This window comes from Aythya marila (genome assembly GCF_965140915.1).
Source record: "Aythya marila genome assembly, chromosome: 14".
Classification (NCBI taxonomy): Eukaryota; Metazoa; Chordata; class Aves; order Anseriformes; family Anatidae; genus Aythya; species Aythya marila.
The window spans coordinates 18,776,350-18,799,551 of NC_139055.1; the positions used below are offsets into that span (position 1 = coordinate 18,776,350).

The 23,202-nt window shown below is 52.8% G+C and overlaps 1 protein-coding gene across 4 annotated transcripts in view; it reads left to right on the plus strand.

Annotated features, from left to right (window-relative positions):
- ARHGAP26 (Rho GTPase activating protein 26) overlaps positions 1-23,202 on the plus strand; it is a 119,772-nt gene that overhangs the window by 40,517 nt on the left and 56,053 nt on the right. For all 4 annotated transcript variants that reach the window (XM_082771543.1, XM_082771545.1, XM_082771544.1 and 1 more), the window contains exons 12-16: positions 6,996-7,032; positions 13,024-13,089; positions 14,232-14,306; positions 21,741-21,828; positions 22,967-23,025. In XM_082771543.1, the coding sequence (XP_082627669.1) occupies positions 6,996-7,032; positions 13,024-13,089; positions 14,232-14,306; positions 21,741-21,828; positions 22,967-23,025 (325 nt within the window). The remainder of the gene's footprint in view (positions 1-6,995; positions 7,033-13,023; positions 13,090-14,231; positions 14,307-21,740; positions 21,829-22,966; positions 23,026-23,202) is intronic.

The following is a 23,202-nucleotide window of genomic DNA, read 5'->3' on the forward strand; positions in this document are numbered from 1 at the left end:
AGCGAGGCTGGCTGGGCTCCAGCACAGAGCTGGCGGAGGAGGATGTGCAAGTTGTTGCTCAAGCATCCTAGAAAACTTAAGGGAAAGCTGTTGAACTAGCAGAAATTTTCACTTTTTATCAGTCACTGGAGCGATCTGGATTTAGCTGCTCCGCTGGACTTGCTTAAAGACGCTGCGAAGCTTTAAGCGCCTCAGTTATTCCAAAAATGTATTTTTCTAAACCGGCTGACCTTTAGTTACATTGTTCTAGAGGCTACTGTATGGCTAACGTGCTTTGTGCCTGTTGCTTCCACCTACCCTCTTTTTTTTTTTTTTCTTTTTTGGTTTGATTTCCAAGCTATCTGCTGCTCGGTTTCCCTTTGACCTGCAGACTCGGAAGGCTGGCGGTGTGACCCAGGTAGTTTTTTCCTTGGCTGACCCAGGTAATTTTTTCCCGAGGTGACAAACACGGCGGGTTATATAACCGAGCTGAGCTAAGCAGTCCAGATGGCTGGCGGGCAGCCCGGTCGGCTTCGGCTTTGGAGGCTCTTGGGAATGCCTGCACTTGTAATAAAACGTGGGCTTGTTTTTAATTAGAACCATCGCTTAGTTCAGCGCCGAGACGCACAAGAGCAAGACCCGTGTAGAGGATTCAGGCCCCCAGATGCTTCGCTTTGATGGATGTTTTTTTGCTTTTAATCAAACTCGGGCATCGGTGTGAGCTCGGGGCTGAGATTTGTGCCGGGAGGAGGGAGGGGGAGGGAGAAGGGAAGCGCGCCGGGGCGGTAGCTCTGCCTGCAACGCCTGAGTTCAGCGTCGAACAGTAGGTTGGGAGGGAAGGAAGGAAGGAAGGAAGGAGCTGCCAGGGACCCTAGGCCACCCTCTTCCAAATGAACAGCCCTCGTTTGAATGACATAAACCAGCATTTCGCAGCAGGTTTCTGCTGCCCTGCCAAGTCTTTTGCTTTGGAAGCAAGGCGTATTTTTTCCCTCCCTTCCCCCTGCAGGGAGGTTTGCAGTGATGTGGGCTGGGAGAGATCTTACTCCTATCTATATCGTTCTGGCTCAGAGAGCAAGGAAGGTTATTTCTAGCCACAACACAGTGTAGTCTAGCTCTGAAAATCCTGCCTGTAGTATGAAAACCTGGCTCTCGGACAAAAATAGAACAGGGTTGATAAGGCAGAGCCAGAAACAAGGGCTGATTTCATCAAGGTTGCCAGGTGTCCTGCTTTTAACAAGGAAATATGCTTTTTTGTACATGAGCCTTCCTGCTCTGTGCTCTGCTGGCATCCTGCTGCTGGGCCGTGTCCCAACACAGCTCCTCTGCAGCGTGCCAAGCTCGCTCGGGTGTCAGGTGCAGAGGATCCTGCCCGGCGTGGCATGGGCCTGTGCTAATCCTTCTTTTTTACTCTCTCTTCCTTCCTTTCCCATTACCTGCTGTTGCAGGAGTCGGGTACGAGGGATCTTCCCCTCCCTAGGTGTGCCTGAACTGTCTGGAGGCTCCGACCCAGCTCTGGGCAATCCCGAGCCCACCGTGGGAGATAGGATAGCAGACCATAGGCTGCCCATCTTCATGAAGGCTGGTTTTAGCAGTACGATGGAGAAGACGAGGTAGAAATGCAATACTGGGCACATGAGCATAAAAGTGAGCAATAACGTGCCTGGCCAGGAGAGACGGACAGCCCCACAGACCGGCCTTCCTCAGAAGCCCCTGAAACTGCTTGTGTTCGACAGCAGTTTGAGGACGTGAGTGGGTAACTCGTGCTGTTTGCAATCAGGGACAATGTGCCATCCTTATTGTACTAAAATTAGGCTGCTATTTTATCACTTTCTTTTTCTCTTGAGTTGCTGTGAAATAATGGAGTATTTGGCAACAGAAACGGTAAAAACAAAGTAATGCCTTATCTTCTAAGCTGAATATGTGCTAAACAATTCTCAGAGGTTTTACTCTCTTGAAATCATTTTGAGTTTCCCAAGATCTCCATGTAAAACCTCCTGTAACTTACAGTGTCTCCACTGTAGTTCGTCAGAGCAGGGTTTTGTGTGCTACCACAGCTTTAGGGAACGCTGGAGTTGGTCTTCTCTGCTCTTTTCCTGAGAGCTCCCGAGCACTGTGCATCGTCCCAGAGGCTTTTTTGTCCAGGCATTTTCATAAGCCTTTTGCTCAGTGGTTGCTGCTTCTCAGGCTTTCAGCTCTTTGTGAATAATTGGAATAAATTCTCTGGGGCTGAGCTCGACGCCCTTCAGTTTCCCTGATGCTCTGCAGGGGATGAGGACCTTAGGGTCTGGACTGTAGGGAAGTGATCTGGTGCTTTGTTAGCATCCAAGTGAGAGGCTCAGGGGAAAGACTTCCCAGCAGATGATCGGAGCACCCTATTGCAGGGGCACTGAACAGGTGGATGAAGGGCAGGGGTCCCAGCACCACGTTCCCCCTGCGGGGCTGGGCGAGCCCTGGTGCTGCGGCTGCTTGGTGGCTTGGGGGACTGCAGGCACCACCCTGCGCCGCGCCAATGTCTGCGCCATGTACTTTGACCCAGGTCTTGTCTGAGCAAATCCGAGCTGGACGCCAGCCTGCATGCTGTTTTTTCCAACTATTTCCCCAGATCATTTAATAAGAAGTTCCAAAAATGTCTGCGGTTCTCCTCTCCGTGTCTTCAAAACCTGTCCTTGGGTGGCTGGCAAGCCAGCTGGACTACCAATTCTGAGCGAACATAATGAATTCTATTTATACATTTTTGGCCTCTTCGTCTTCTGAACTCAAAGTTGAAAAACTCGTTCATGGTTGTTTTGAGGATTTCTGAATATGAATCACAAGGAAATTGCATAACATTGCAGCATTTCCTTCTATTGCTCATGGCTTTACAAACACTGCGCTCCTCCAGGGAGACCAAGGAAATCTGGCAGGACTGGCCAATTTTGACAGTCAGTTTTAGTCTAAATACAAAGTCTAGGTTGAAGAGTAGGTCTCAGTACCAGTAAAAGGAGTGCAAGGAGGCATCTTCCAGGCCAGGACATGGGGTAGGCAACTGAAATGATGGTTTCCTTCTCAAGTGGAGGTCCCTCTGTCTGTGACTACAGAGCAGGACAGCTGACGTTGCTGTTGGTTAAGGATTTCTATAAATTTTGTCTACCTCTCACCTCTGTGCCTCTGAGAAGCTAGACAGTTCTTTCATCTGGTTTTCGGCCATTTAGGCAGAACCTTGCTCCAATATTTGAATTGACAGATTTGCCGGCTGTGCCCGCGCACTGTGCAGCCTCCGAGTGTTACGGCTTTGGTTGGCGCAGTTTGGATCTTAAGTGGAAACCTGTTTTGTGTCTGGAATGAAGTTGTGTTATAGAAACGATGTGTGCAAACATGCAATTGCCGTATGAAAGCATAGTTAATTTATCACGGAGGATAATAGACATCATGGCCAAACCAGTGTGAAATCTGAAATGAGGAAATGAACATAAAATTACTCAACATCTCCTGTTCTTACTTCCCCTTCCAAACCCCATTTACTTCTTTTTTTCCCTTTCTTTGCCCACAAAAGTTTCACCCTAAACAACCTACAGGCAGGCAGTTGTTAGCTGTTGGCTCTTTGCATGCTCACATGTGCCTTTTTTGTAGGATCGGGTTGTAAAATCTGGAGAATTCGGTTCATAGAACCTAAAAGCCTCCGCTTTACTTTACGGATCAGTCTCAGAATTTTTCAAAATTACATCGGAAAGGTGGCTTAAGGAGGCCTTGTTTAAGCCTCCAAATAGCCACGACTGCTGAAGTTAAGCAAGCAGTAGCTGCCACTAAGAAAGATAGAACCCAATTTTCTTCGGGATATTTGACCGTCTTCAGTATGAATTCAGAAGACTGAATTCAAGGCTTCCAGCAAATTCTGTATTAGGCTAATAAATATTTTTTCTATTACCATCACCTCTGAAACTTCGTGGTAAAGATAGTTTGGCTCTGAAGATATGATCAAATGGGAATAATTAGCGAGAGAATGACTTTTAAAGCGAGCGGAGCGCCGCAGGGTAGGGATTTGTCTCCAAGTTAGTCACTAGCCCCAGTTGGGTGAGTTTTATAACCGAATATTCCCACACGCGATACGCAGTGTGTTGGCCCTTCACCTCCAAGCAAATGCTTTTTGGTATAGCAAAAGGTTTTTTTATAAAATATAATGTTTGTTTTGGAAAAGGAAAGGACGTTACAGAGCTGAGGCTTGGTTACAGCTTCAATGTTGTAGGGTGGTGTCAGGGCATTCGCGCACTGGCAGTGGCAAAAGGGTTTGTCCTTATGGACCTAAAACCCTCAATGGGCAGTAAAGGCTTTGTCCTTAGCGAGATGGGTGGAGGACGGCGCTACCTCCTTGCTTTATGGCCGCACGGCTGACCTCTGCGTGAAATTTCCTTTATGCCGTGTGCACACTTGGCAGTTAATGGCACAAGCATATTGCGTTTCCGTGTCTGTCCTCTCTCATTTTTAAAGAGCAGTCTCTGATGATTAACAACATCTCTATGGTTTCACATAACCAACTTGCAAGAACGGCTCTGCGGGCAGACACATCTTCTCCTGCGGCTGATGCGCTGCGTGCCCTAACTCAGAGCTGGACAGCGGACAATGAAGCCGTGCTGGGAAGTGTGTCAGGAGCCAGAGCAGGGGGCTGACACCCGTGTGGACCCAGAAAAATGGAAAATATTTGATGCCCCAAGCACTGGAGCTGGTGCATGCTCAGCAAGGGCAGGTGGCTGGGCTGGGCAGAGCAGGATGCTGAGAGCAGGGGCCCTGGGGACAGTGACCTGGTGCAGCCGGTGGACGAAGCTGTGGGGTCTGAAGCTGCAGGGCTCCGAGTGCCAGCGGGGTCCCCAGGGAGGGCCGGGTGCTCTGCGAGCCTCTGGTGAGCTGAAATTAGCTGAGCTCTGCCCACTCCTACAGCAGGTCCTCGGGGGTGGCAGCGGAGCTGGGGGGAAGTGTTATTAGAGAAAGCTGACTTCGTGGCCAGGGCTGCGAGGCTGCGCTGCTGGCGGGGGAGCCTGCTGTGTATTTCCTTCCCTCTTTTCACTTATTTTTATTTTCTTGATACAAACGCAGTTCCTGGAGGAAAGCTCCCTTGCTGACTGGCTGTGTTTGCTGCTGAATCATCCCCCAGTCTCCAGATGTGGGGCGATGCACTTTCCTCCTGCAAACAAAATCTCCACTTTGTCCTCCGCTGCGTAGCTGGGCCCCCTGGGAGTGGGAGAGGGAAGATGCTCCTCGGGAAACATCTCAGGAGGGGGGGATCAAGCAGAGTGGGGTCGGTCTATGACTGTACCCGGGTTTTGAGCCGATCTGTAGGATTTGTGGCTGCAGGGGCGCTCCCTGGGTCATGGACCCTGCGAGTGCCTGCCGCCCCCTGGCTGGTGCGTGGCACCGAGGGGTAAAAATAAACCTGTGGGAGATATCTGAACAGAAAGCTGTCTGTAACGCTGACGGAGTTTCCTCATTCGGCTCGCCGTGCTGACTGGCACGTGCAGCTGGAGCGGGAGCTGCTCCCACCCGCCCCGGCACCGCAGCGGTGGGGCTGCAGCCTCGGTGGGGCCGAGAGGCCGGGGAGCACAGGAACCCTGTGGGGTTTTATTTAACTCCGAGGAGGGCATCTGGTTAAGTGGCTTCACAGCAGGAGTATGGCACACAGCCTTTTGGGGCTGCTTTGGGGCTGAGGGGCCGTTGGGTTGGAGCTGCTGCTGGGGCACCCGCAGCGAGCCGAGCGGTGCCGCGCTCAGCGCCTGTCCGGGCACCACCGGCACCGTTCCCGAGGGCAGGATCCTCTCCCTCGTCTCTGCTTCTGCCGGGGCTGTGGGGCACGTCCTGGCCAGGACAGCCCCGCTGGGAGCTCTGGGGGCAGCTCGTGCATCCCCTGCCCTTGGCATTCGTTCGTGCCCGGGTGCGAAGGGCCGGGAGCTGCCCGACGGCAGGGGAGGGCGATGTGTGGTGGCTGCTGCTGCTGTGTTGCTGTCAACATCGCCCGTGGAAACTTTCCTTCCCCGCTTGCTATTTCTGGCCGCAGCATGTGATTAAATCAGTTCCCCGAGCTTCGGTCCCTGTGGAAGGGGGCTCCCAGCTTTGTTCCCTGGGAGAGGAAGGGTGTGCACGCCCGTGGCTTTGTTTAACGGCCCACACAGGCTTTTTTTCCTGTTCTGATGGATGCTGCCACGCTCAGCTCCAGCTTGTGATGCTGACCGAGTGCCGTGTGTGTTTGTTTCAGCTCTGGGTTGATGAAGGATTTTTTTTTATTTTATTTGTTTTAACATCTTCATCTACTGAGCTAGAGAAATGCAACCTTTTTGGATCCGAAGGCTGATCTCCTTACAGCTTTTCATTATGCTAGGTTTTAAAATTGTGCTTAAACTGATTAAAATAAACTGATTAAAACCTTCTGCTGTCATTTCCCCCTTTTTCTTGTAACCCACTGAAGCTCTGCTCTAACCTGAAGTAGCCAAGCTGTAATGGGGGCAGGGCAGGAGGAAGAGCACCGGTATCTGGAGGCAGGAGAGGCTTGGGCTGGAGTCACAGCATTGCCCGAGGGGGGCTCATCCTGCAGCATTTCTTGTCCTCCCTGAACTCATGTTTCTTCTCCTCTTACCCTTTGCCTCGTTTATTCACTGTAAGTGCATGTGAGTGGGGAGGGCTGCTCCTGGCCTGAGCAGCGCCTGCCAGATGTTGCTGCAGTGCTCCCGACGCGAAGGGAAGGAGCTGCCTGCTTTGCTCCGAGGTTTGTATCCTTTACGTGTTGCAAGGAAGCGAGGAATGCCCATCTCTCTTTTCTTTTAAAGCCCGTTTAGGTTCCGTTCCCACCTATTCTGTCCTATTTGTCCTATTTTTGAGAATTTGTTTTAGCTGGGGCAGCCTGCTGCTGACGCCTGTGCTGGCCCTGGGACCTGGCTGGTGGGGCCGGGGCAGCTGCTCCCAAAGCTGCCACCAGCAGGGGCCACGAGGTGGGTCAGCGGTGCCTTCCCAGCTGCAGCCAGGTCTTCATAAGGCTTTCTTCTTGTGTTTTCCAGGTCTACAACTCGAACAAGGACAACCAAAGCGAAGGCAGTAAGTACCCTTTGTAAGCAGGGCCCCCGAGAAGGGTCTGTGCCGTGCAGCTTGCAGCCCCGGCGGGGAGGCTGAGCTGCTGGTGGCGGTGACACCGGGATGGGGTGCAGGGTGATTGGGGACTGCAGGGTGGCCCCGGGACAGAGCCACCCAGCTGGGGACGGGCACACAGGGTGGCAGGGCCCCTGCTCAGGGAAATGGGGCTGGGAGGTTCCCTTGCTCCCCAGGTGCTGGCATCCCTCGGGGCTGGTTACTTTCATGAGCAAGCGGTGCAGGGGGCAGTTGGAGTGACCAGCTGGCCGTGCTGGGCCAGAACCTGGAGAACAAACTTGCTTTTTTCAAAGGGGAGCTGGAACATAAAGTAAGCACTACAGAGGTCCCACCGAGTCAGCGCTGTCACCAACAACCCTTGAAAAAACAGGCTGTGTTTATCGTAGTTCAGCCAGTCAAAGACTTGGGTTGAGAAGCGTGTGTTTCAGAGCAGTGGCAGCGAGTCCCAGCTCTCCTGCCCTTGGTTCCAAACCCGTAGCTGGGCCGTGCCCCCGACCTGCGGTGCTCGGAGCCGATCCTTCCCCTGTCCCCAAGCCATCGGTCACGCAGGAGCCCGGCCCGCGCTGATGGCCAGTAAATAGCCCATTTTGTGCTGCCTCAGACAGGGCATTTTCATCTTGAGTAGAAGCATTTTTCTCACAATAATAGGTATAATTTGCAGGTAATTTTCCTTGTGCCCATTTCCAGCCCGTGCATGAAGCAGTCCCTCCCTGGTTTCTGCTCCCTGCGATGTGGTTTCCCCCCTCCGCGCTGGTCCCCACCTTGTCCTCGTGGTGGAGGGGACCCGGGCGCTCCTCAGCCTGGGGAGGGCGGCTCAGACCCTGCCCTGCCCGAACACGAAGCCTGCCTGGAACAGCTCAGAGTGTTCTCCATTTTACAGGGGACCAAAATAAGTTTTTTTAGGGACAGAGAACGGGACTTACTCAGCTCTGTCCTGGTCTGGCCATTAATTGCCACCGCTCCGCGTGTTCCCTGTGCCCGGCCCCTGGCTGTGCCAGGACAGCGTGTGCCGGTTTGGCTCGGCAGCTTTTAAAACAACCATTTTGTAAACTGCTCTGAGGGGCGATGCAAAAGCAGGGAAAACATTTGGGTTGGGGGCGGGGAGGAAGGATCGCTGAAGCAATTACTGCTTCTGAAAGAAGTGCTTGTCAAACTGTGACCTTTCCATCTCGGTGCTGTCAGCCAGCAATCCTCGTGGGGCTGGTGACTTAGGCTGGAGTCATCCTGCAGGGTACTGGCGGCTCTTGGGTAACTGCGAACAGCTCGAGTTGGATGCGTGCGTGGCTTTCCCAGGGTCATTGTGTTGTCTAATCCCGGTTTTCAGCTGCCAGGCTTGCAGCAGATCCCGTGTAGGGGCTCCTAAATGCCTGCTTAGGGTTTCCTTCGGCACAGGGCTGCCTGCTGTGGGCACAGAGGTTGTTTTCCTGGGTCAGTTTGGGACGGGTGCGTGTGCTGGAGGGGCATTGGCACTCCACAGGGTGCTGAGCTGGTGGCACTGCCATCAGCAGGAGGGCCCCGTGCCCAGCCGGGTGGCCCTGCGGGGTGTCCTTGGGCTGCTTGTGTTTCAGTGTCTTTTCCATGTCAATTTTCATCTTAAAAATGAGAGCGATCCCGATCTTGTGCTGGGGAGACCCTGCCCACCAGGGTGTGCTGGGACCCCGAAATGAAGGCTGCTTACGTAGCCGTGCTCCTACGCGGTCTGGTGGCAATTATTTTCACATACGGCTCTCGCTGGGCTGCTGCTGGTATGTTCAGACATCTGACTCTGCTTTAGCACTCATTAAAACCATGTCTGTAGCGAGCTGCTTGCCTCACGAGCTACACTTCAGATTGATTCGGAGGCTGGCTTCGTGCCACGGAGCCCTTGATACAGGAGCTTCCTATAAGGACTTGAAATGAGTGTAATGATTGAATGGAGTCCGGATGCAATTCCTGACCCTGAAAACCTATATAACTCTGCTTCCTGCTCCTGCTTATGGCAGGCTGAAAGAGATTCAGAGCACTATCGCGAGGTCTGCTTTTTGGCCACTGTCTAATTTTACAGAGCTTTTGGATTTTACATCCTGCTGTGTGGCCAGATGGCCATCAGCCTGCCGGGTGATTTATCTTAATCTTCTTTGGGAGCTGGGAGGAAGCAGTGCAGAGTGCTGGGGGGAGCAGGTATCAGTGAACCGCTAGAGCTGGATGAATTTAGATGCACCGGTTCGCAAACCAGGAGGGCTTGCTCTGCTCTGCGGAAACAAATCCTCTAGGCTGTTTGTGCATATTGCATGGCGAAGCACCAAAGAACTCCTTTCCCTTCTGCTCCCCACCCTTTTCCCCTCGTTTCATACCCACTTGGTTGCCCATCTAGCTCAGGACCCCATCAAAAGCCCTGGCAGCACCCTGCGGTCCTCCCCGTGGCTTGGCAGCTCTCTGCTAGCTTGAGACCTGAGCTAAGGCTGAAAACTTTCCTCTCTGGTCTTCACTCCTTATTTTCTCTCTCTCTCCGTGGCTCTGAACACCACAGTAGTCTTTGAAAGAATTCATGTCATCATCCTCATCACGGCACTCTGTTATATGGCACGGACGTGTGCTGGGGTGTGCAGAAGAGCCCGTGCTGACCTTGCAGTGCCGTGACCGACGCGTACACAGCTGGAGCCAGCGAGGTTGCCTGAGGCTAAACAGAGCTGACCGTCTTCTTGCCCCCTTCCCGATGCTCTGATATGCCATATCAGCGTAAAGTAGAAGAATTAATGGATTAAATAGAAATAATCTTGTAGGCAAAAATAGAACAGGATGAGACCAGCTCAGTAGCACTGGAAATGTGATGCCAGACGGAGGTCAGGTCAGTGCGTGTGTGTGCAGCACCTTGCTGATGGACAAGGTTTCTGCTGGGCTGCACTGCAGTGCTGGTCCTGTGCGAGCAGCACGAGGTGTGCATCGTGGGCTGGAAGCTGGGTTTGGCATCCGTCCCCTGGGGAACGGGGGCCTGTAGGGACAGAAAAACCGCAGGAGGAAGGGCTGTAGGCTTGGCCCCCACAGCGTGTTTGGGTGCATGAGCAGAGGAAAATACTGCCTCTGCTGAGAAAAGCTGCCGTGAACCCACTGCCTCTAAGGACTGAGAGGCAGCTTTAAATATCTAGGCGGGGAATTAGGGCTGCCTGCCGTGAGGAGTGCAGATGGGCCGTGCTTCCCTGCGGCAGAGCTGGGAGTTTGCTCTTTGCTGCTGCCTTCCCTCTGTTGTTCCCCGGCCGCAGCTGATGGCAGGAGGCAGCTCCCCGAGGGTTTAAATCTGGCTGAGCGTGGGCTGGGGGCTCCTGGCCCTGCTGCCCACACCTGCCTGCATCTGCCTGGCTCTGGCGGTGGTGCCGAGTGGCAGCTCGGGGCTGCCCCTCGTTCTGCTGCCGGGGTGAGCGGGGCGAGCGTGGGGATCGGGAGCGCAGCAGATACAGATCTGCCTTTGGTCTGTGCTGGTGTGGTACTGAATCATTGGGTAAATGAATGAGATAAAGAGAAGCTGCTTCTGTGAGAGGGGAAATCAAGCTTTTATGATGCTCATTAAAAGTTAAATTTAAGGATGAATAAAGGCACTTTGGATATTTAATCAGATATTATTTCTGGATATAACTACTGCAAATAAATCCCTGACCTTTCCTGATCCAGAGCTCAGCAACGAGTTGAAGAGCTTATTCATCTACTTGGGAGGATTATGCTCGGTCATTTCCATCCGGAGGGGCTGCTCCTGCTTCCCAGGGCTGCTATTACCGAGCACCACCGGGAGGTGCGGGCTGACCTCCTGCTCAGCCCCGGGCTCTGAGAGGGGCACGCGGCGAGGAGACCTGGTGCTTGTAAGGGTCTTGTGCTCAAATCCAAGCGTGCTGGGGACTGAGTGGAAACTGCTGGGATGGCTGGCACTTGAAGTGTGTGGTAGAGAGCCTGAAATGGCGAGCTGTGTTGGCTGGACAGCACCGCACAGGGACAGCAAAAGACCAGGGTTAGGGGCAGGACGGAGCCCGCACTAGCGAGCCCTGCTGAGCTCTGCCCGCACAGTTTCCACCCCACAGTTGCTGGCTCCTCAAACACCCCCACGGCTGTGGATTTCGGTGATCTGAGGTGCTGCAGTGGTGTCTTGTTGTTCGGTGGTGCGTTAAGTTGTGCTGTTCCTGCAGCGCAGCGGGGAGCTGTGCTGGGGAGCCTCCAGGAGCACCCCGGAGCTCCGGGATGTTTGCACGTCCCGCGGCACGGGCAGCCTCCGGCATGAGCGCTTATGTTGGCTCGGCGCTCCGGTGTGCTTGCCCAGAAAAATACAATAGAGCTGTTTCACTGTCTCAGGTTTTTGTGCCATTCATCAGGCCAGTAACGATACCGGCAGAGAACCCGAAAGCAGTGATTAGGAAGGGGTGGCACCATGCAAGCCAGCGGCAGCCAGCGAGCTGGCAGCTCCTTGTGAACCAGCACTGAATCCGTGCTCCAGTCGATGGTGTGAGCAGGGAGAACGACAGGAATAAAATCACTTGTGCCCTGCCGTGAGGACACTGCCAGCCCCGGGCTCTCCTCTGGGCTCCAAGCTGTGCTGTCGTGTCTCTTCCAGCACGACGTCCCCTCGTGTCCAGCTCACGGGGAGTGGGAGCCCCGCTGGGTTCCCCAACCCTCCGAGGGGCTTCTGCCCTGCACAGGGTTGCCCAGACCATTGTCTAGGGGGAAGTAATTTTTCGTGACAAATTGCTGCCTGTGGGCGGTGTTTTCCACGCAGCACTGGAGAGCTGACTAGGGTAAATCTCCTTCCAGCAGGTATTTGTATCCGTGTATTAGTAACCCCTTAAAATTGAATGGGAAGACCTGCAATGGCATGAGTTAATTGGGTTTTACATCGCATTAACACGGATCTTTCAGATCTGACTCTCAGGCAGAGTGAGCTGCCTTGCACACATCCTAATTTGTCCTAAATAAATGCTTCACTTGTGCTAATGAAAGAAGCACAGGGACCAGCCGGCCCAGGGCTGCTTCTCTGCTCCCCTGGGACAGGTCCCCTCCTGCTGGGCACAGAGGAACAAAATCTGGTTTTGGACAGAGTAAAATCTGTTCCCATCACCCAGCACCTATTGCTCTTCCCCATGCCATCCGTTCCTTCTGTTTTTACCATTCCTTTGCCGTTCTTTTGACTTCTGCACTCCATTTTCCTCTGCAGAAAGCTATTGCTGCTCTCATCTACCTCCTCCTCTCTTTCACCTTTCTTCCCCAGTTCTTTTGAGCTCTCTTTTCCTTTTACTGGCACTTTTCCGTGCTCTAGCCTGTCATACGGTTTGTCCCTGAAAAAACTCTCATCTGCACAAAAACGCCTCAGAAGCTGCAGCAAGAAATCCAGCCCCCGCGGTGCCCCTGCCCTGCTCCAGGCAGCGTGGGAGGGAGCTCCAAACCCCAACCCCAACCCCAACCCAACCCGCAGGCTGTCCCGGTGTGCCGTGGTGGAGCTGGCCTCGAGGTGCAGCCACCTCTGCGGCAGGTCGGCGGTTCGGTTAGCGGGGTGGACAGTTCAGAGGATTTGTAGGAATTACGTGGCTCTGAGCTGAAGCCGGCTGATTTGTGTGCTGCTTTCAAGGATTTGTCATGCCAAAAATATGATTCCGCTTTTTTTTTTTTTTTCCCAAGCAACCTGGTGTTTCCAGACAAAGGTCTCCTCAGGATAGCTCACCTTGATCCTAAATTAATATTTTGACCAGCTGTAGACATAAATCTCTAGCCTAGCTGGGGCAGTGCTGCTCGGCAGGCTGCGGGAGGTGCGGGGTCAGAACAGGAGGCTGCTGAGGGGTTACACCTGGTGCAACTGCTGTCCCCGTGCCTCTCCTCCCCGATCCCCCTTTCCTTCCTCCCCCTGTTGGCGTGGTGATGTGGCAGCGATGGCTGTGAAGCCGTCCCTCGGCCAGGAGTTGATCACTTCTCTCTTCTCTTCCCTTCCAGCCGCCCAGTTGGACAACATCGGCTTCAGCATCATCAAGAAATGCATACACGCTGTTGAAACAAGAGGTAGAGCCGCTCACCAGATGGTCTTGTTTGGGGGAAGGCCTTGCAGCTGCTCGTAGCACAGCGACTGCTTACCTGCTCTTTTCATGACCAGCAATGATTCATTAACCCCCCGGATCCCACACCTGATAATGGCTCAATAGCCCCCCAGGAGCAGTTAACAAGCAGCAGGGATGGGGCTGAGTCGGGGAGCTCTGCACTGCTGCGGGGTGGAGGGAGGGGAGGGAGCTGCAGGCATCCCCAGAGCGTGCCCTCGTGAGCTGCCAGCACAAAGCCTGTCCTCTCCTGTGGGGCAGCAGGCGTGTGTTTCAGCCCTTCCCCTCACAAAGGCTGGGTGCCCGAGCCCCTCAGGGTGCAGCCTGGGTTTTGCTCTCCATCGTTTCTGAGAGCTGCTGCCTGTGTGTGCACAAATAGGTAAGAAGGAGGCATCGCAGGAACCTGTCAGCTCAGGAGGGTCCCGAAGTGGCAGCAGTTCTGTCAGCATTCCTGCAGTGGGGGCTGCATGCTTCTGTAACTGTCTGCAACTTTCTGTAACGTTCAGGCCAAGTTTTAGAAGCCGTGTGAGAGCAAATAAATTAAAAAACAACCCCAATCCACAAAAGGAAACAAAGGGGTAGATGAGTCCAAACAAAGCGAACGCAGTTATGAAGGAAAATTCAGAGAGCTTCAGCCTGTGAGGTTAGGCAACCCCGTCTGAGGTGCTTCGGGGAAAGAGGGCATCCATCACCGAGTCCTTTGGATGCTGTAGCAAGTAGTTTGGCTCAAGGTCTTTTTCCAGGCCACGTGTGAAGAACATGTAAATGTCTTAAACCTCAACCTGAAGAACTTGGCACAGTAATTTTTTCCCAAACTGCCTCGCTGTTACATGTTGAGTGCAGATCCTTCGTGGTGCAACCGTGCTCCCTCACTGTTACGGGGTGGTGGCAAGGTGGCCTCGGGTCTTTGATTCCTGAGCTAACTGGGGCATTACTTTTAATCAGTACATGAAAGTCCTAACATCAAAACCCATTTTTTCCCTCTTCTGTAATTTTGTGTGTAGTTGATGAGAGGGTTTAATTATTGTTGCTATTAGGGAAGCTGGAGAAATGAAAGAAATGTTAGTAGCTCTTTTGACATTCTCCTAATAAACTCTTTATTTCTTCCAGGGATCAATGAGCAAGGGCTCTATCGAATCGTCGGAGTAAACTCTAGAGTTCAAAAGCTGTTGAGCATATTAATGGGTAAGTGTCTCGTGTTTTGTTCAAGGCGAGTAGCCTGCTGCTTTGAAGTTTTGCAAACCAAGAACGGAGGCTGTTGGCTGGGTACCTAATCGTGGTGACTGTGCTCTTAGGACCACATGCTGTTAGAGGCCGGGAGGTCCCAGGGCACCACTGGCAGGTTACAAAGGTAGGACTCACGCAGGACATGGCTCTGAAAGGTCTGGTGCAGTCACTGGTGTCCCGCTCACATGCACTACGAATTTTGGCAGCCTTCCCTAATGCAACTAAAATCTTCAAAGAAATAACTGAAAGCTTTGGTTTTTGATCTCATACCTGCCACATTGTTCCCAGAATATTTTAAAATTGTTTTCTCTTCTGTTTTGCATGCTGCCTGTGGCTCTTCTGACTTTCCCCTTGGACCTTCCCGTGCCTGTTCTAACACAGTCTTGCACAGGCATTTCAAGCATGCGATCCCCTCGTGCCTGAGGCATTGGGTCCTGCGGGTCTGGGTGCTGGGGAGGAGGGAAGGTGTCAGGTCACACCATGGCAGAGCTTCGTGTTGGCATGGCCCCGGTGTGCAGCCGTTCTCAGAAACCTCTCCCTGCCCCTGAGCTGCTCCGATGGCACGAGAGAGGCCGCAGGGCCTTTGAGCTCTGACCCAGCATCCCCCCAGGCCTCTGCTGAGCACAAAATGTGTAGGAGCAAACAGGTCTTGTGGCTGTCAGCAAGCTGTCGGTCGTCCCTGGTGCAGGGTAGGTCTGGGGCTGCTTTGGCTGACGGTTCCTGGCGTGTCCTTGTCGTGGTGCCTGGTTTCCATCACCCCGGGACCCTGCAGAGCTCTTCGTTGGGTTGTGCTTGTGGGTCTGCAGTGCAGAATTTGTAGCCTGACTCCCAGCCCAGCGTCTGCGTTAACTGTAGCCTAGTGGGTGCACTTCAAAAGAAATGTGAGTCGTTCCCTCTCCTGGCTCTGTTTTTTCACCACCTTTCCAGGCTTTGGCCTGTGCAGGAGAACCACCCGTGCTCCTTAGGCCCTTGTGTGCGAGCAGTGCTGGTGCTGAAGTTATGGCTCTGTGTGACCGAGCCAGTGGTTTCGTCCTCAGCACTAGCAGGGGGCATTCGCATCCCCCAGCTGCAGCCCTGGGGGAATTTGTGCATTTAGGCACGGATGAGGCACATCTGAGCAAACACACACTCGAGCTGGAGCAGCAGCAGCTGCGCTTCTCCAGTCCTGCCTCCTGCTTCGTAGGCTTGGCAGAACCGTGTATGAAATAGGTGCAGTAACGAGGAAATAAATGCCTGATAATTTGTTAACAGCCTTAGGAATGCATTTGGTGCTTGCTGGGACAAATGAGTGACATTTGTGGTCTTCTTCCTCTTTTCGTTTGCTTAGTGTCGTTCCTTTGCAAAGTAACTTCTGTTTCCTCGCTTTCACAAAATGCCAGTGCTCCTCTCTCTGTGTTTTTCTCCTCGCAAAAAGTTTTAATCCGTTGTGTTTCACTTTCAGTATCTTTCCTTCTCGTCTTCCAACTCCTGTTTCTTTTCCCATCATTAAAGTGTTCGCTGAGCGAAGCCCCTGGTGGCTGTAGCAGTTGTCAGCACTAACCTATCCAAAATTGATAATCCAGCGAGACCATTAGGAAACAGAAGGGTAAGGCTCTAAATCACAGTCCCTGGCTCCTGCCTGACGCACGGGGACATGTCTGCATCAGTTACGCTCTGGCATTTGGAAAGTTAGCTGCAGTCACAAGAGCTAGCGACTGCCTCTTTTTCTTCTATTAGTAGAAGTTTGGCGTAGGCTCTGGAGCATGTGAATATGTCCTGCTAGCCACGCCAGTACAGCAGATAAGCCACGGCACACACATTTGGCACTATTGCGTTAGAGCATCACTTAAAGAGCATTGCTGCCCACTGATAAAAATAGGCTGGGGGCCGGGTGCCCGTAATGTGGGCAGGTCTGACCTGCCAGGTCCTCTGCTCGTGGCTCTCACGCCGGTGTGCAACCTCTCCAGGGCCAGCAGAGCACCTCGACCTGTTTTCTTCTCACACAGGCATAATTCACCCCATGGGTCGCAGCCTCGCGGCTGTGTGGGTTCTGCTTGGAGGCTGTGGGCTGTGACAGATGGCAAAAATTGCTTGGTTTAAGAGCTCTCCGGAGCTGGGAGGGATTCAGAATTTTGGACCCCGTCCAGCATCCATTATCTGCTCAGCGACTGAAGCCACTCAGCTGTCGACCTCGTGTCTCATAAGGCGGTGATATATAGGCAGTGGTTTCTCTTTGTCCCGGCGTGTCTTCGTTAGCTGGCGGTGCTGGAGGGCTGACGAGAGGCGGGTGCGTGCCCAGTGGGTGTCCGAAGTGCCATCCTTTTTGGGGATGTCCCCTGCTATCAGTCCCTGGGACTCTGCAAACCCAGGTCTCCCTGTCTTTCTCCGAATCACCGGCAATTAAATCACCTTCACACAGTGGCAGCCCTCAGGTGGTCTGTAAAGCAAGTGTCACACTGAGGCGCATCGGCTGTCATCCCCCTTTTGTTCTCTCCTGTCCCTCGAGGAGTTGAAGGCAGCGGCACCGCTCTGCGTAAACGCTCGTGTTTGCCTCAAGCCCACGTGAACTGTGAAGCCAAATTTTGCTTGCAACTTCGGGTTTCCCTTATATTTAGAAATGAATGTGGGCAGCGTTAGCGATTCACATACAGTTTAAATGGCAAAAGGATCAGGTTTCAGCGAGCAGCGGCTGATGTAAGCGACACTGCCCTTGGCACGAGGCGTTTTGCAGGAGGTCAGCACGGCGCTGGGCTGAGCCGTGGCGCAGAGGCACTGCGGGGTGAGCTGCAGCACAGCTCGGGGGCTTGGGCAAAGCTCTTGGTCCTCGCTGAGACCCGGGGGAATCGGGGAGGTGTGCGTCCCACCGGGAGCTGCGAGACGCAGGGCAGCTGTGGCGGGGTGAGCTGCCTTTCTCCAACCTTCACCGTCACCATCTGCTGTCAAACTGAGGACAAAACCCAGCAAATAAATAAAGTTTGTCAGTTGGAGCTCCCGTGGACGGGTTTATGGCTGAAGTGTGGGCGCACGGGACAGCAGCTCCCAGCACGCAGAGCTGCTGCTGTGACTCGGTGCTAGGATAAGCGGAGCGTGACGGCGTCTGGCCTGGCCTCCTCGCTGCTCCCAGTGTGCAGCAGCACGGGGTGGTGAGTGAGGCTTCTGACAGGTCGTAGCTGCTGGGATCAAGGGGGTCCTACGGCTGTTTTGGAAACCTCTCCAGCCATCCAAGTGTGGGTGAGAATTACGGCTGGGTGATGAGGTTGTGCTCCAGGCAGTTCCTCTTGCCATGGAGAAATTGGTGAGGAATTGAAACCAGCTGTCCTATGGCAGCAGCTTTCTCCATCCCCTGGAAACAGATGAAGAAATTCCTTAAAAACGGGCTCCAGGCAGGGACAGGGCTCAATGGGGTGCTTTTGGAGCTGGGGCCATTGGGGGTGGCTGCTGCGGCGGGTGGCCCTTCCAGCCAGACTCTGCTGGAGTAAAAGGCTTAGGGAAGTTAATTTTTCACTTTCTTTAGCTTTATCCTTTTCTGTATCTGCTAAGAGACATCAGATTAGTAATTTACAGCAATAAGCAACTCCAGGGTTAAAACTGAATTTGGCCTGTTGGGTGTTTTATGGGCGCTATTTCACATTTATACCAGCTCATGTGGAAATCTCCTTTTGTAGAGCCAGCAGTTAGCTTCTGGTGCTGGCCGCATCCATCTCTAGCTTGGGAGACAGATGCTGCATGTGTAACCCACGGAGCTAACTGTTGCCGACTCATAAACCTGAGGGTGAGGGAGGACTGATTATCAGCCCTGAGCCTTTGCACGAGACCAACCACAGAATTTCACCCACTGTTTCGTGAATCATGGTTGGAAACTCCTGGATGAGTTTTTCAAAAGACATCCTGTGTTGAGTTGTTTGCTCAACTTCAGCGAAGACCTTGCTATTAGAAAGTTGTGGTTTTTTGGTTTTATTTTTTATTTTGTTTCCCGATACCAGGCTTATCTTTAATCTGTTAAAATTGCTTCCTTAAAAAGGTAGTACAATGGGAAGTTGCCTTGGCATTGACGAGGAAGGATAGTATTCATTTGTGTGATTAATGTGAGACACGTGACCTTAGTGTGAATATACATTTCTTAAATGTTTACTTTTCAAGTGCTCCTCTTGATGCTTTTTTTAATTAAAATAAACCCTTTGCCCTGAGGGAAATCCTAACTCTTATTCAGTGCATTCTTTTAATTAGTTTTAAAATTACACTATGTTTACCTATTGCTTTAAAATTCAAAAGCACATTATACGTGTCTGTGAAGAGAAAAATACCCACTGAGCTGAAGCCATGGGACCAGATGGTGCTGGCGGCTGTATCCAGCATCAGCGCTTGGCCTCGGTAGCAGTATCTGTAGTGCCTCCCTGCCTCCTGCTCAGTCTCTGACGAGAGGTTTTGTGGTTTCATATCACGGAAAGGGCCTGCTCTTTGTTTCTCCTGAGGTCTGGAGAGGTTTCCCAGTGCTCTTGGTGGGTGTAGGCTCCTGCCGTGCGTGTTTCTGGGTCCTGCTTGCCTGGAGCTGCGTGCTTGCAGCCAAGACCTCCAGGGCTGTGAGGTGCAGGGCTGTGTTAGCAAAGAGAATTCATGAGGCAGCATCAAAGCAGGGCGGAAATGAGGCGTTTATGCCTATGGATGTAACGTGTTCGCGTCCTGCTCCTGCCTCCTTCAGGTTTTCAGTCTCGATACCCTGAGCCTTCACGTGTGTGTGCGAGATCCCCGTGGCCGGGCCTGTTGGTGCAGACCTCGTGGTGATTTCTGAGCTGACTGTGTCCAGCCATCAGCAAAGACTCCAGACCAGTGTCACCCCTCGCTGTGGTGCTTCCCACTGGTCGCCGAGCAGCCACCCGAGCGTGGCCGCTGGGGCTACCACAGCCCGTGGAGCCTGGGCCCGGCCGTGGGTGGAGGTGCCGGAGAAGGGAGCGGTCGCTGCTGTCCTACAGGCTCGCTCATTGTCAGAGCACTAAGGTGTTTTCTCAGAAATCAGTAAAAATAGTGCCTTATTGATCTCGCTCTGGAACTTTGTGCAAACAAGTCTGGCTTCCTGATCTGGTTTGGTGGTTTGCAAAAAACAGGGAGAAGCAGAAAAGCGCAGATTCCTGTGAGCAGACTTTCCACAGCGGTTGGTTCAGGTCGGCGTTTGGAAAGAACACGCTGTTAGGCCAGAGCCTCGTATTTACACCGTGCGGAGCAGCTGCACGTTTTTTTGATTTCTTTAAAGGAATTTTAAAAAGGGGAGATAGGAGGGGAAAAATGCAGAAAGGAAGGAAAGGCCCCGGAGGAGATGGAGAAAAGAATGCTGCAGTATTCGACAATAAAAATAGAGACGCTCCGGAGGCTCCCTCCGAGCAGAGGGAGGCCCAGAACAGCCTCGTGCTGCCAAGAGCAGCCGTCACTCTGGAAGCACGGACACGCTCCTCTGCAGAGGCTGGGGCAGCCCATCCTGCAGCCTGCCGGGGGCTGCTGGCACTGCTCCCAGCCCCACTGGGGCACTGGTGGCGTTATGGGTCCGCCGTGCCCTGCAGGGCTGGGTAAAGGTGCGAGGGTGTGCACGGCTGGTGAGATGGAGGTGAAACCTCCCTACTGACCCGGTTTTGTGGGCAGGGAGCTTGGCTTCCAGTCAGTCCTCCTTAAAGAAGGAGGAATAAAAAGAGACCACTTCTGGTCCTGGCTCGTGGGGATGTGTGGTTCACCAGCTCCAAGGCTGGGGGTGCAGAGCTGCCAGCGGTGCTGTCGGGCAGTAGGTGCTGGTTCGTGGATGCTGGAGGGCTCGGCAGGCTGGGATGCAGCATCTGCTTGGCCTCGGCTGGAGGTGGCCTCAGGGAGCTGCTGGGACCAGCTGAGCATTGCCAACATCAGCATCCCGTAACGTAGCTCCTGCCTCTCTTGGGTATCCTTTGCTGCTGCTTGTCAAAGCCGAAGCTATCACACGGAACTAGTTATGGCCAGGAAACATTTTGTCATCCATTCATGTTTTCATCTAACACAGCTGTGGAGGGCTGGGAATTCAAACTGCAGAGGCAGGCTGAGCGAGGCAGCAGCTCAGCTCAGCCCTCTCCTCGGCTTAGCGGGGGAAACAAGGACCCGAGAAGTGTCCCTGCAGGGCGGCGATGCCGCGGTGCGTGCCCGTCACCTGTAGCTCAGAGTCCTTCCTCACAAGCACTAGGAGGCTTTTTGCAGGCTGAGCCTGTGGCTGGGTCTCTGCAGTGCTGTGGTGCTTGGTGATGTTGGTGGAGGCGGCTCGAGGGTCGCTCCCTGTCGGTGCCGGGCTCTCCTCGCAGCAGGGAGATGCCGCCGGGCCTGCGGGCAGCTGTGGGGTGGAGGAGGGTGAATCAGGTGCTGGAAAAAAACAAAGATGGCAAGAAACAGCCTGCTGCTGCCGAGAGGATGCAGGAGCAGAATAGGATGACATCAAGAGGCCAGAGGTGAATAAACAAACCGCAGCGCAGCGCTGCCGCGCCCAGCCCCGGCTGCTGCCGCCCTACCCCGCGCAGACCGGCCGGGTGTCTCCATGCTCTCCCTGCTAACACCACCACAATAATGAGGCCTGGCTGCTCCCCACGTACCTCGGGGGTGGCATGAGAGCACCGCAGGGGCTGCAGACGAGGCGATGGGAGCATCCTAAGCCCCAGAGCACCCGGGCAGCAGCTGTGCCAAGGCGCTGCGTGAGGCCGCCCCGCTGCCTCCTCCCCGTCCAAATGAAAGGCAGCTGTGAATCCACACTGCAGGCGTGTGGCTCGGCCTTCCACAGCCTCCCTGCCACTTCCAGGAGCTCTTCTCGGGCAGGAGAACAAACTTAGCCCCTGCCCCTGCCCACCGGTACCTGTCCTTGCCACCCGCTCTGTCCCACTGGGGCCCAGGAGCCTCACCGCCACCCTAAAGGCCGTGCCACCACCATTGCTGCTGCTGCGTGCCCGTGTCCATGCAGGCTGTAGCGATGCCTCGCACCTCACTCGAGGCTGTGACTTTTCTGCTGAGTCCTGGGGTGATCTGTGGTTGTCTTGGTCTGTGTCGTGTTTGTGCACTGCTGTCACTGCTGTCATTGACCACCCCAGCCTCCTGCACCCTGTTCAGTGTCACGCTTTCAGTCCAACTGCCAGGCTCGTTGCTCATGGTTGATGTTTTGTTTTTCTTTTCTTTTTTTTTCCTGTTTTTTTGTTTTGTCTCATGCAAGTGAGTGTGTCCCGTCTCTGGTGACGAATTCTGCTTCCTAGCAGAAGTGTCTGCTGGGGAACAGCTTGTGGTCACTGGGGTTTGGAATAGCTAAGAAAATGCGACGTGATGATCTTCCCACACAGCTGGCTCTATTCTGCTGGTGCTGGAGTGGTGTGAGCTGGTATTATCATCACTTTGGTTCACTGTTTTTCTTTTTTTCTTTTTCCTTAGATCCAAAAACAGCCACTGAAACAGAAACCGAGATCTGTGCAGAATGGGAGATAAAGACCATTACTAGTGCACTGAAAACTTACCTGAGGTAAGGCAGAAAAGGCTCGTCTGTCGTGAGGCTTCAGGACAAACTCAGCAATGATCTGGGACGTTACTGCCTACTATTGCTGATACTTAACAAAAACACTTTAATATAAATGAAAGAGAAACTGCTGCTAGAGAATTTATTCTGGCTTTTTCCTTGACCCTCCAGCATGTTTGAGTAGGATGTGGGGAATACGTTGAGCTCTCTGGAAAATGCATATATCATACAGACGTAATTAAAAAAGCTCATTCTTGCGTGCCCTGCCTTGATTTCAGCTTCTGCTGAAGCTTTTCGCAGTAGGCTTCTGCCTAATGAGTGTGTGGCAGAAAGTGAGCACCGCGCTCCTGTAAGGAGCAGTTGTTACAGAACTGGGTGCTTAGCTTCGTTTCAGTAATAATTTCTGTATGAAAGCCGATGCCATTATCATTGTGGGTTATCTTCCAAAAATGTTAGTTTGTTGGCAGCAGTCAGCATTTCATTATCCACAACATGCTTCTACCTGTCGCGACTGCAGGTTTTTGCTTTCTGTTGTTCTGTGTTGGTTTGGTTTTCTTTTTTGAGATGCAGAGAACAAGAGAGAAGCTAAATCCAATTAGAGTGATGAGTATAATTAGCTTGGTGGATCTCAGCCTAGAAAATCACAAAACACTACATAATTTTGCTTGATTGGCAACCTTTGTTCCAGTGTTTGAACTGTTTGCAAAGCACTGAAGAACGTCGCCAGCACCAAGATGTCCCACTGAAAGGATGTGCAAGGGGAGGGGAGAATTGGAAATATAATGGGAACAGCGACTGTTAAAGTTTTATGACTAGGCTTGTTTCTCTTTTTAATTTATTTTTAAACTTACTTGGAAATCATGGGCTCGCTGTTGCACTAAAACTCTGTGTTACAGTGTTAGTGAAGAACAGCCAAAATTAAAAACGAAGTTGGTATGGTACTGAAAAGGGAGGAAGAATAAACCGAGGGTACTTTAGCAGGTCTTAAGCCTTCTGATGAAAGGAATTTATTGGAGTTGCTATTGCTTAGTTCTGCTCTTTAAAAAGAGAGCTGACTTTATGGTAACAGCAAAGCTTTATTTCTGCAATTTTGCGATTGTGTTGCTCAGCTGTGTTTTGTCTGTGTTACCTTTTTATCTTCCAGAATGCTTCCGGGGCCACTCATGATGTACCAGTTTCAAAGAAGCTTCATCAAAGCAGCAAGTGAGTTTGTTGATGTTGATGGCATCAGTCTGAAGGAGGAACAGAATTTGCAAGCAGCTGAGCATAACCTCTACCCTGCTGCTCCCCCACTGAACCCTTGTTCTTAAATCCTGGAGAGCAGACTAAGGATGGAGATGCAAGGGGCAGGGTGTTGTTTGGGACTTACTGGGTACAAAG